The sequence below is a fragment of the Temnothorax curvispinosus genome, unplaced genomic scaffold (genome assembly GCF_003070985.1).
Source record: "Temnothorax curvispinosus isolate PA1 unplaced genomic scaffold, ASM307098v1 QBEX01013300.1, whole genome shotgun sequence".
Taxonomy (NCBI): Eukaryota; Metazoa; Arthropoda; class Insecta; order Hymenoptera; family Formicidae; genus Temnothorax; species Temnothorax curvispinosus.
In genome coordinates, this window is record NW_020223080.1 from 1,435 (window position 1) to 15,457 (window position 14,023).

Sequence of the window (14,023 nt, forward strand, 5' to 3'; positions counted from 1 at the left end):
TTTATATATCATAATAGGTATAGACTGTACCATGAAATATTAAGTAAAAATAAATTTGATTAGGTAATACGCCACCTCTTTCTCTAGTACTCGCAAATGTTCTACCCATAATAACATGCATTCTTTTTCTTTTACCTTTCGGCTACCGATGTTTCTTAGATACACGAGAAAACTATATATACAAGTCCTCTCATTAAGTCTCTATATTTACTAATATCTTTATTTCCTAGATTTCTTAGAATATTAACGATCACGTGCATTCAGATAGCGATTTTATTTACGTTGCGTCAATTTTTATTTTAAATGAATTAAATGAATTTTTTATAAAAAAAAGATTATCAGAATTTCCGCGATAATTCTTACAAACACAGATATAATCATTAGCTAAAGTTGAAAATTAAAACCTCGAGAGATGGAATAAACCATCTATTCTTCATTTTATCAGTTTAGCATGGGATAAGGAGGGGGGGTTCTGATAAGAATAAGATGGGTTGAGTATAATCATGATACGCATTACATACGTGTTTTCTCATCTTTATTTAATCGTAGCACATACTATTCGAAAAATTCATAAGTACGACGTAGATAAAAAAGTACAAATATTTACAAAATATTGTAAAAAAGAAATCGATTTGGAACTCCTAAGGATATGAACGTCATTCAAATGAGCTTCCCGTACGCTGTTCACTTCGTCATCGTGTATGACTAGACATATTGGATATAATAGGTAGCCTTCACGAAACTCGCCGGCATGCGGCACGGCGCGGCGACCGGCGTGCCTTGTTTGCTTTCTTTATGGCAGTGATGGTCGTTTCACGATTAAAATCTGAGCGAATGATATGAGCACATAGGACTTGGATAATTGATCTTAACTTTACATACTCGTAATTGCGGAGTAGAGATCGCTGTAATGTTTATTATTCCTAACGCAGTTTATGTTACAAGCAGTGATGGGTCGTACTCAGGTCGCACTCCGTGCTTTAAGAATATCCCTTTACATTTAGACATACTCGATCCCCGTACTTTACGCATGTAACTTAATATTCCTGTTCATTCAGACGCAAACTTTGGATAAAGATTCCTATTTGACAACAAAACTGTCGAATTACTTCGAATTCGTATTATTATTGTCGAATACTACGAATTGCGAAAGTATCTACTCTGGATACATTTCCAGATCTCTGCCATCTTTTCCATTCGAACAGTTTAATTTTCTCCGACGAGTCTTTTCTCGAAATTAAATGCGAAAAGTACGCGACGGATTTCATGTCGCTAAGTACGCCCGCTATCACTGATCACAAGGATATTTCTTGACGTATATAGCGAACATTTAGGAAGCATTATAAAATTCGCTCGTAGAGACGCTACGAGCTAATTCGATACCTTGAAAGATTATTTCATTTCGTGCTTTTACATATCCTTAATTAGAGCGCCCACGAATACACGACGATGCTCTCACAGGCAAAGTGCCTTCGCGGCTTGCCTCGCGCGTTTTTCCGGTATGACGAGAGTGCTTTAAATTAGAGAACAGTATTTACTTATTATTGGCAGTGTTATACGTCAGTGCTTTAATATGCGTATATGATACATCGTATTTATATTAACATGCACAGAGCCGAAGATTCACTCGTAATTGCTCCTCGGAAGAAACATCAAATTTTTTCGAGAAGAAATTCTCGGAAGAATTTTAGACGGATCACCAAGAACAAACGGATATGTCAGAGCAGCCTCATCGCACTGATCTGCTTCTTTTCTATTATGGGCGAGTTTTTTAATTCATCGATTGATCAATCGCATTATGCGCAAAGGCAACTTTGCTCCGTAAAAGCTACATTTGCGCATAATGCGATCAATAGATGAATTTAAAAACACGCCCTATTTCAATTGATTCCGCATTCAGTTCTTTCCGTTGCTAGAGACACGTGTATCGAATCAAACAAATTGCGCGATCGATTTTAATTCATGATGCAATAAGTCACTACTTCCTAATGAAAATGTTACTTTGCACCTGATAAGACTCGTGCTGGAGATCAACGTTGACGAAGGATTGACAGGTCTTTCGACAACGTGTCAATTACTCTTTGCTTCCTTTTTTGTTTCAAAAATCAAAAGCGTGTAAATCCAGATGTAAAGTTCTATCGAACCGCATTGTTGATCAACGAAGCCGAACAAATAACTAAATAACTTTTGTACTGCTCTGCGCGTTAAACATCCAAAAATTATTAGAACCGGTAAGTACTCGTAATACGTAAGTCCGACGCGGAATAAGTTATAACAACACGAATATTTTTCGTTACGAGCATTTTCTAACGCTGTCTATCCTGCACGACTCAATGCCGTTACTCTTGCCGGCGGTTCTCTTTTCTCGTACCCTGCGAACACTTGGCTTATGAAGCATCAACGGAAGTCTTGCATGAAGTGGAAGAAGCAAACGCGTGCGCATCATAATTGCCTCGCGAGTTCCCTCTCTCCTTTACAGTTTCTTACATAGTAGAATTAAATGCAAAAATAGGGTCGACGTTAAAATTTACATACCGTTAAAATATAAACATTGATATTCGTTGTATAAATCGGATACGGAGTCAAATATATATTCAGCACATCCCTCTTATTGGACCATCGCGTCAAATAGATTGTTCGCGCTACTTATCAAACCGTAGATTCCGACTGCAAAAATAGTATCGCGAGCGATACTTCGCCTCTGATTCGATCGACTCTCTAATTTCCGCGTGTAAAAATAGGTTTTTTAAGTACCATTCTGTATATGCTGATTTCTTGTTATCATTTTCTTGCGTGCTAGCAACTAGCCTTACGCGCCATGATCCTTTTACCTCTGATACAAATATATACGAAATTTCTTAAATAAAAAAGCCATCAGAAATTCGAATCACGATAAATAAAAATTAACACGATAATTCACGCTAATTTCTCGCGCTTAAAAAAAAAACTTACATGTATACCATCGGTATATGTACAAGGCCGTCTTTTTCGTCAAATACGAGTGGTCGATTGCGTTCTTATCACACATAAATATATATGTTATAAATAATATACGTTATAAAAGGTTTCTTTTTATATATCTTAGCGGTGTAGAAGTAAAATAGGCGTAGATAAGATTTCCTTCGTCAATTGATATGGTCGCGATACTTTCTTAATATGCATGTCATTGCAGCGCCGAGTCCGAACGCCGACGTTCAATCGAGATCGTTTTCTCGAACGATCCGATTGAACGTTTCCGTTTATCAGTGTTTGGCCTCGGCCTCACCTAACAATTAACGTATCTTACGAGTATTCGATGTATGGTGATGATACCTATTATTATATCGATACTGTATACTAAGTATTGCATTAATTGCGTAATAACGTGTAATGGGCCCATACAGAATCGTTACTTAGTACGACGATAGAAGAACAGTCATTGGAGCGGAGATGCTATTCGAAATAAATATTATTTTCTTATCGAGCTAGTAGACACGACAAAATACTGTAATATGAATAATTATTGCGGAACCAATGGTTTCATCTCGTTCCATCTGATACTCTATAACAGGGAAGCAGTAGAGATCGAGATATAACGTTCAATAATCACACAGTACGGAGAAGATTGCTCGCGCGCAATTTCGGAAAAATGACGTTTCGCGTAACGATAGAGAAATCCAAGATTGCTCAAAATACAATGATAATTGAATCTCTAAAGCGAGCTCCATATATAAAATATATCAAAACTCCTCGTACACTGAAGATGCTATACTCACTTGATTACAATGCAATGACGTACGATTAAAATAACACGCACAACGCGAAATGTTGAATTCCATATAAAGTCTATACATCGCGGTCCGCGGCGACGTCATTGAGACACGTAATCATCGCGCATTCAATGATTAATGAGTAAGCATTTTCCTTTTACAAAAGAGTATATGGTTCCCTATAATTCATTATGCGTATATAATACGAAGCGTTTAACATGAAAGCCGGTTAATTATTCTCGCGCGAAACCGCGGCGTCCTTGAATCCCTCCTTTTCGCGTGGGAGGGATCACCGCCGCGTGGTTTTCGGCGCTCGTCAGCCTTACCTCTCGACGTACAGCTCCACACAATCATTACCCCTATTGCAGTATTTCCGATATTCAGAGCCTCGCACAATTCGGTTGCGATTTTACAGCCTATAGGCAACTGTCGACCACAATTTCGCCTATTTTCGACACGACCTCGTCGAAGGTCGGTCTCTCGCGCGGATCGTTCGCCCAGCATTGAGCTTGAAGATCTTGAAGAGCCGGTGGTGCCGCCTTATGCGGCTTCCACGTGAGCGTTTGCGTCTTGAGCTGAGCCAGAACGGACTCGTCGTTTAACTTGTTAAACGGCAACTCGCCCTGGTGAAACATCTCCCAGACCAGGCACGAGAACGAATACACGTCACTCTTGGTGGAATATTCGTCCTCGTATACTGCCTCGTAGGGCAGCCATCTCAGTGGAATTACTTGATTCCGATGCTTCGTGTACTCTTGCTGATACGGCTCTTTGGTCATGCATGGTAGCGAGATCTTGATCGTCAGGTTGCTGGCGATCAAACAATTGCGCGCGGCTATGTCCTTGTGGACCAATCGGTTATCGGCTAAGTGTTTCAGACCCTTCGCGGCCTGATTCGACAGCGACAGTATTTGCGCCACTGATAGCTGGGGCGCACGTGGTTGTTTCGTTTCATGCGTCGGGCTGGAGTTGCTGTCCTTTCGTGAGGCGATCAAGAACTGTTTCAAGTCGCCCCAGTCAGTGTACTCTAAAATCATATAGTCGGGCTCCTCTTCTCGACACAGACCAATCAACTTGACAACGTTCTCATGATTAAGCTTATGGACAAGATCCAGATGCCGTTTAAATTCCTGAAGAGCAGTCTCGTCTTTCGTGTTTGTCAGACTTTTAACCATAACCAAGGATTCCTTGTCACTGTCAACCTGATACTTTGTAGAATAAATTTCACCAAATTCACCCCGACCAAGAGGCTTCAATTCCTTCAGGTTGCTTCGCGAAACGGCGATCTTGTCATAATTCGACTTGGATTTCTTAGATTGGTTGCTACTCTGGCTGTGAGCTGTATCCGCGCCGTCACTCTTGTTATGGGAATCACGGTTTTCTTTCTTCTTATTCGTTGAATTAACTTTATTCCCAGTTTCCTTCAACTCTGTCTGTTCCTCCTGCACATCGCCGTTCTCCATTTTTTCTAGAGTTTATGGATGTATTTTAGATATATATGTATAATACATAATTAAATTATTACAGACATTAATATTGACAATATACCTTCTGTTTGTTCCTGCAGATATTGTTGTTTCCTACGGCGACGGCGATAACGGCAATATAACATGAGACCAACGACAAGCACCATATATCCTGCGGCTGCGCTGAGAGTAATCGTTACAGTCTTAGTCATCATCGTACCGTCATCAGTGGCTTCTAGATCCATGTCGGCTCTATAATTATCCCCAACTGAAATAATAATTATTTCTATCAGATATCTATTATCATAAAATAGATCGTATTAATTTCTAATCAATTTAAAATAGTTAATTCGAGAAAATTATATATTATAATAATGTAATAGCGATTAATGCAAGTACCTTTTACATTTAATTGAACTTCCTCTCGCTTTAGACCACCGCTATTGCCAGCGGTACACCCGTATTTCCCTTCGTCACTGAGATACACCTCCTTAATGTACAAACTTCCATTACTTAACACTTCGAATCGAGGATTATCTAGATTGTTCATGCGAGAATCTTTATCCCATTGAATAGTCGGTTTAGGATCACCCTCGGCGGCACAATGCAACATCACTGAATATCCCTCGATTGCCTCAGTTGGATTTTGTGGTTGTACCGTGAATTTTGGAGCGACTGTGAAAAACAATGGAGCACGTTATAATTTATTACATGAAATTAATTTATTTATTATAGAGTATTAATTTATCGCTTGCTTAAGGATGTATGTCCGTTCAGTCAAAATAAAGGGATCAAGCTGAAATTTACAGAGATTGTGCACTTATATGTTCTAAAAATCTGTGTTAAATTTCAGATCGATTGTCTGACTCGTTTAAAAGATATTAATTTTTTAATTTTGTATGTGTTCTTATAGAGATTGACAGTTTATCAAACATATGCATTCGGAATGTAAAGAAAAAATAGAGAACAAATCTCGGAAAAATTACGGTGTATAGAGGATACATTGGCATAGGTTCTCTATAAATTTCACGATGATTCACTGACTAGTGACTAGTTTCTGAGAAAAAAAGTAAAAACTGCAGCACTCTCGCAGATTTTGGCGTTTGACGCCGAAGACGCCTAAAGACGTGGCAACGTCGTTGTTTCATCGTAGCTAATATGGATATTTTTCGCCTTTTTTTGCCGGTTTCCGACATTTTCAGCCGGTGTTTATATACAGCATCTGAAATCCACTTACCCTTATATCTTAAAAGCGGGATTTTATTCACTTCAACATTTTTTAATTAACTACACTTTTCTAATAATCAGCTGTCAATATACAACAGATACTATAACAGTCATGTGATAGCAGTCGGGCGTTCAGTGCAGCCAACAGTTAAAATCGAGCGGTGTTGCCACGTCTTCTTGTGTTATTTGGTCGATATTTATATTTTTTATTCTCGTATTTAGCGTATTATTTTCATTTTATAATAATATTTTATACTATTGCGTGATATTTTTGATCATATTTAACCGTTACTTTCTGTTTTTATCCACATTATACATGTATGATTTTTATTTCTAGCAGTTAGATTCAGGGAAGATTCCCAGCCAAAAGTTTTGAGTAAATATTCTATTAAGAATATTTACAAATACGCTGTTAATAATCATAAAAACTGGTTAAAATCACTTAAATCAGTAACATTAAAATGTCCTTGTTATGATGTTAAATAGTAGTAAGCCGTTAAAGTATGCATACAACCGATATATATTGGATTTCTCAGATTACTGTACTTTTTGCTGGGAAGGTATAGGTAATACATCCTTAACATTCACCGTACAAGCATCGATACGTACTAACTACATCAATGCTGATCGTGTGATTGATGGACCCCTGGGCGTTGCTGGCGATGCAAGTGTATCGACCCTTGTCCTCCTCCAAGACGCCGTTGAAGTGTAAAGTGCCGTTAATATCCTGAACGTGTTTAGGGAATTCCTCGTCCTCGCCCTCCTTGACCCACTTCACCGTGGGGTTCGTGGTACCCTGGGCCTTACATGACACCTTCGCCGTGGAGCCGAGCTCCAGGCGTTTATTGACAGGCTGTGGCGAGAATTTGAGCTTCTCCTCAACCGTGAGAACGGCCGGGTCCGAAAGCAGAGACGGGAAACCCGTGGTGAATACTTGACACATGTAGTGCCCTTTGTCGGACAGGTCAACGCTCTTGAAATGCAGTGTGACATTGCCGTGATTATCGGTCACGCGGTATCTCGTCGGACCGCCCGATTCCCTCAGCTGCGTCCCGTCCTTCAACCAGTGCACGTGCGTCACCGGCGGTTCCATGCCGGAATACGAACAAGTCAGCGTCACGGAATCACCTTCCATCACGCTGAGTGACTCGGGGGAGCTTATTATACTTGGCGGGGCTAAAAGTTAAAATGACAGAATATTTGCAATTTTTCTGAATCATTAAACATAGAAAAATGTATAATTTTTCTTAGTTACGCTTATATTCCCTCTGTCGGGAAAATTATATACCTACTTGATATAACTATTTGGACGGATATATCCGTTTCACCGGCGAGATTCTCGGCCACGCAAGTGTAATTGCCGTCGTCCTCGCCCATTCGTGCCCTCGCGATGATGAGCGTGTTGTCTTGAACGCGCACGGGACCGGTATCGCTTATAATATGTCCCGTGGGATCTCTCCAATAAACCTTGGGTGGAGGAAGCCCTAAGGGTTCTAGGCAACTTATTTGGAATTCTTGATCCTCACCGACAATCGCCAGTTGAGTTGGACGTTTCGGTTCGAAGGCGGCCATCGAGAAGTTCAGCAAATCTGCAAGTTTTTTATTCATATTCAAAACTCTATGTTTAAAAAAAAATACAATAAAAAGTTTACTTTGTAATTGTACCTAATAATTACTATTTTGTATTATTTAACAATTTTTGTCGTTTAAAAAACAGTACCGTTACAGTCAATTAATATTATAATACTAAAGACTTTTATGATCTAAACGTATTTTTAATTCTATTATCTATATTATCATTTGATTTTATCGTCTTCTTATATTATATTTTGTTATCTTTAGTATACTATTTTGGTTTCTATTATCGTCGGTCTGTCGAAAATTCACGGGTGCTTACAGGCAATTTGCAATTCGACCGTGTAACTGACTGTTGTCTCGTCCCTTATCCCATGGCAGGAGTAGAATCCCTGGTCCCTTTGATCGGCGGCGTGTATCGTGAGAGTACCGTTCTCGAAGATCATCCTCTCCTCGTCAGGTTCCAGCGGGCCGATTTCCTTGAAGAACCACTGTACCTCGTCGGCGTCCTCGAAGACGCAGTGTAGAGTGGCCGGCTCGCCTCGCTTAGCGATCAGGTTTCTCGGAACGACTTTAATCGTCGCAGTTTCATTTCCGGAAACGATTAACGGGTAGCTCTCGGTCACCGGCGAGGATCCCGCCTCGTTCTTAGCCAGACAGGTGTACATGCCGCTGTCCTCGGGAACCGCTCTGTGTATGTGCAGCTTCTTCTTCTTGATGTCGACACGATCGCTTCGCGCTACGCTCATTGTATTCCTGTAAAATGAACAGCCGATTCTTGACTTAAATCATCTTCGCGAGACGTACAAATTATTTTACAAATGTGCAATCAAACTTTGCGTTAATTATATCGCTAATTACATCGCTGTTGTTTCTATATTCAGGCAGAGATTTATCTGACAAGCCAAGTCTCTGTCTTTGTATAACTTTAGCCAACTAATTTTGATTTTTGGAACACGTGCATTCTTTTATTCTCCAAAATATTTCTTGTAAAAGATTAATGAACTGCGTAAACGATCTCGCGCGATAACCGACTTTGTTCGCGCCCCTAACTGAAAAATAGCGACAGACACGATGGTTTCTCGAAAATACATCGAAGAAAAGGTTTTTTCGACGTGTAGACGCAACCAACGTCATTAAATGCACAACATGTTCCGCGGGGAACGGGCCTTTACGACGAGGGGGATGATTCGAGGTGACGGCACAAAGGTGAGACTCTCGATGGCGCACGCCGGGGCGAGGGAGTGTCACTTCATAATTAACCAGGCCAATCCCGTAAACGTCGGGTGTCAGTTACGCTAGGAACTTAGTAATTCGCCCTCTTCGTTCCGGTCCACCCCCGCGTCGCCCACTTGCTGGCTCTACCGGCATTAGTTGCCCCTCTCCTCGCCCCGGTTATTGTGCGCGCGAGACGCTCAGGTAAATTGTTGGACAAAGTTAGAACAGACGAAGAGCAACCAACTTGAACCACTCGTATTTCATGTCGCCGGAACCGTCAACGTGACATCGTAGCTCGACCTCGCTGTCCACGCGGATCGCGGACGGTAATTTCGGCTGTTGCAGCTGCACGCTCGCCTCGCTGACCCCTGAAACAGAAATCGATGGTGCCCCATGAAAGTGATCAGCTATTAACAAGATAAACGTTTGCGGTGTACGATGTATTTAGTACATATATCAAGGTTGCTATTGGTAGGGGTACGCTAAAACATATACTGATTTTTTTCTATACGCGCGAACTCAAAACTTGTACTTATAGGATAACTGTGATTGAAATATCGAGTCCAAGATCAATTTTACACATCATTACAAATAAATATGTAAAATACATTGTTTATACATCTATTTGTGTTATATTTGACGCGTATTTGCAAGTACTCTCCTTCATTACTTGGTATATATAGCATGGTATCAACCAACTAGGTATAAAAACGGCTGTACCACAAATTACCAAACACGCGAGCATACATAGAGGAGGCAAGAAAGTAGAAAACAAAATAAATGTTTAATAGATTGTCAACTATGTTGCATCGGGATAATATTAATATAATAATTTACAAGAAATGGACTTGGTTTTTTCCTTAACACTCACATCATCTATATACTTCGTTTTCAACTTACAACTACAATAATTACAATATTTTTCCATCGCTCTCTTACTTAATTTGTACATTATCCTTTCCTATCTTCAGCATGTATCTCAATTTCATTTAAAAAAACTCTCTAAATCTTATAGTCATTTTAAAAGAGAGGATTGAATAAATGGCAAACGGGCACTTATAAGATAGGAGTGAATTTTTCACTAAAATTTTTAGAGCGACTACTCTACTGGAGTGATATAATCTCATTCTAAAGCTATAGTGAATCACGATTCACTAAAGATCGACTAATAAATGACCCTAACAGAGTGAAATTTTCCGCTCAAAATTGTAGAGTGACATAATTCATTCCTATGGACACTGATCTACTGCACTCGAAAAGAGTGTCCTTTCACTCAAATAAAGTCCGATTTCACTCCAACTTATAGAGCGCAATTTTACTCTTTCTTACAGTGGCGAATCACTCAAAGGGTACAGGCTCAATTTTCACTTTTCGTTACACTCGCATTTCACTCGTTTTGAGTGAATTTCACTCTTCGACTTTTAGAAAATACATTCTAATTCATCTATCTTCCTGCACTCATCCCATGTATAAAAACCTTGGCCTCCGCATCGGGATAATACTTATTTCCGCTCTTTTAATAACCGTGTGCGTATATGTTGTGTGTCGATTATTATTGACGACGAGCATGCGAGTTGTCATCCGCGGTGGTATGCTGCGGATATCTCGTATAAACCCTATGCTACCGCATTTATGACGCACGTGCGTACAACAGCACGTGGAAGAAAGAAGGCAAGAAAACCGTAAGCTATTAAATATCGCGGATATTAGACACGCGGCGAATTGACGACGCTAATAACTTGAAGATTATACGCGATATACTGCGGAGCGGCGAAGTGAGTGCGCGTAATTACGCGCGTGGTGCGTGCCGAGCGATTTTTTTCCATCGGCATCCCGTCCCTTCGGCGAGATTCCTTCGTGCTACATAGATCGGCAAAGAAAAATCGGGATAGAGAGTAGCCGGTGGCGGCGCGGCGTTCTCCGAATGAACGGAAAAGAGAGACGAACGCGGAGACAAACGATCCCCGCGTCCAATTTCTTCACGTTCGACGCCGTCCGTCGCGTCGTCGAGGAAAGCGCCCGGAGGAACGGCGACGAATAACCGCGTGGATATCGCGGCAGACCGGCTGGAATTCTAGAATGGGAAAGAAGCACTCGCGCAGGCAGGACAATGGGAGGGAAAGCAATTCTCTGTAGAGATAGAAGAAGTCTCGGCGTGAGCAAGAGAGGCGGGATGGCGAAGGGATCAAGAGAAGGAAGAGGATGGCTTGGTTCCTGAGAATGTCAGGTCGATTCCTCCCATCGCCGCTCTTATTCGCCGTTTTTGCGTCTGCTCCAAGGGAGGATCAAACCCGCCGTTGGTCGTCTGAAAACGAGAACGTCCGCGCCCGCGCCCGCGCGAGGTCCCACTCGATGAATTTAATCGAGTCAAATAAAACGCGGACTTAAGAGGGGAGCAGAGGCTGCGTTCCACTCCGCTTATTCTTCGTTTCCGCGGCTGTTCGCCGCGACGAGCACGTCGCGAGCGAGCTCGTCAAAGTCCGTGGGCCCGTGCGAAGGACGCGTTTCCAGTCTCCATGTGTATTCTCCATGTATTATTCGTGAGGGACAGATAGAACTCGACGGAAGAGCCGGAGGGTCTCGGCTGCCCTTCGCGTCGGATACTCTCGTCCCTTTTTTTTCCTCAACTTATCTGGACTTTGCGGCAGGAGTTGTCTGAGGTTTCAATTATGTCCGAGAGCAGCGAACCCATATCGATTCGGGAAGAACATTTAATCCGTCGATGTGCTCACCGTGTCTGGTGGCATTATTTATTATTCGCGAAACTAAAGTTTGCAATTTTCGACTTATCTCATACAAACGCAAACGAAATTAAAAATCCTATATATAAAAATAAAAATAATAATGATATTTTAACAGCGATTAATCATGGTAACTTCGATTGAATGTAAATGAATAACTGCCGATAAATCTTGGAAATCGTTCTTAATGAAGAGAAGCATAGTCAAGCCCCGATACGTTCAACTATGCGACGGGGAAGAAACGCTGGTTAAACGAAGGCGAGAAGGGGGGTGCATCGTAACTCACAGGGCAACAGTTACCGAAGACCGTGTGGATGATAAGGCTTCGTTCATTAATTTGATTCATTAGTCCACGCCATGAAATTGATCGGCCGCGCCGGCACCCTCGACGGATAAAATGAAACGTAATTACGCGCGCCTGGGGCCTCGTTAAAAAATACGCCAATAGTTGAAAGGAAAACGCGCGTCGTTATATAGCGCACGCGGAGGGAATTGCATTCGGACGAACGTCGCAAATTGCGCTCGCGCGTTACGCATAACCGGAACAGCTGGGAGTCTGTAGGCTCACGATAATTTACTCGTTCCCGCGAACGTAACGATTCGCATTTCTACAAAGCGCGCGAGTAATTTATTACCGCACCAGCGTACCCGGCGGCGCGGCGGTTGGATCGTCAGCCGAGCCTCAACAACAGCTTTTGATCCACATTTCAATTAGCGGATATCGATTTATAAAATAAAATCCTAATTGCAAGTCGGATCGCAAATATCTAATTTCATGCATGTGTCCAAAAGTACAAAATTACGAATCTCGTCCTTAGAAATTGTCTGGTTCCAATAAAACGACGATATAACATTATCGTTATAAGTTATAAGATATAATAATTCTTTTTTGCAGTTCACGATATGTTAAGTCATAATATCTATCCCTTCGATCAATCCATTCAATTATAACGCTGCGCAACAAATATAATTCCTTTTCTTACCTTGAAACGGAATTAAATAATTTTAATTGATAAGTAAAACTAGGATCTGCGAAATAACTCATTTTGCAGTAGGCACGATGTGTTGGCCATCCGTGAAACGAGAGCGACTGCACTCTCGAGTTGCCCGAACTCCTGTTTTGTCGTCGGCACTTTTTTTCCTCTCGCGCCGCGTCTCTCTCGCTCTCGCTGGCGGCCGACTGCAGACTCATCGGGAGACGCATCGAGAGACGCTTCATCAACGAGCGGCGCACGTGAACGCGATTACTTTGAAAATGAATCCTCCACGCGGACTACGTAATAACTTTCTTCACGTTGGTGTGGCGTGTACGTGTTACATCGGCCGCGCGAATGTATTGCAACAATTATCTTTTCGCCGTTGTGCCTGGCGTACGTTATCCTTTACAGGCCGTAAATCTAATATGCAGGACGCGTACATTCTGCGTAAATTGATTGAGCTTAAATGCAAATGTTAACGAAGGAACGGTTTAGCGATCGACAAAAATCGCAATTGAATTTGTTACCGCGCGTTTTGTTGTCCGCGATCGTCGAGAACGAGATGCGTTTTCAATGTCACCGCTCGTGGGAATGAACCTTGAAATCGTCACGTGTTCACGTGACAGTCCCTCTCGGTTTCCGGAGCCTGATCATTGATCGACCTTCCACTCCGCAGACCGTCTGGCTCGAATTGTTGCGCGAAATTAGTAGTGAAAATTTCCGCGAGCGATTCGCAATCGAACCCCGGGCACTCGACGAATCCGGGATGAAATGAGAGGCGGAATCGTTTGATTGTTATTTCTTCTTCTTTTCTCTCTCCCTCTCTTCCTTCCCTTCCGCCCCTTACCTTTCGCAACGCGTGCTTGTTGGTGAACAGACGAGCAGTTTGAAGGGGCTTGCGTCGAAAATGCGCTCCTCTGCCATTGAATCTATTAAAGAGCATTAATCTCGAGGAGTTGTCATCGAGGAAGCGGATTTAAGAGTGCCGACAATTGTTGGTACAAAGCTGCGACAAAGAGCGCCACGAGACTCGGGAGAAGGTGCACGGTGTAGTCATAAAACAAGGAAGA

General features: G+C 41.8%; 1 protein-coding gene across 1 annotated transcript; it reads right to left on the bottom strand.

The window, feature by feature from the left end:
• Positions 1-518: 518 nt before the first annotated feature.
• Positions 519-9,670, bottom strand: LOC112463476 (tyrosine-protein kinase-like otk; the record flags this gene model as incomplete). Its single annotated transcript, XM_025029903.1, has 7 exons — positions 519-5,217; positions 5,298-5,483; positions 5,615-5,890; positions 7,052-7,618; positions 7,735-8,031; positions 8,340-8,773; positions 9,480-9,670. Coding segments are annotated over 7 exons (3,003 nt in total), but the record flags the coding sequence as incomplete, so codon positions are not given.
• Between the last annotated feature and the right edge of the window lie 4,353 nt (positions 9,671-14,023).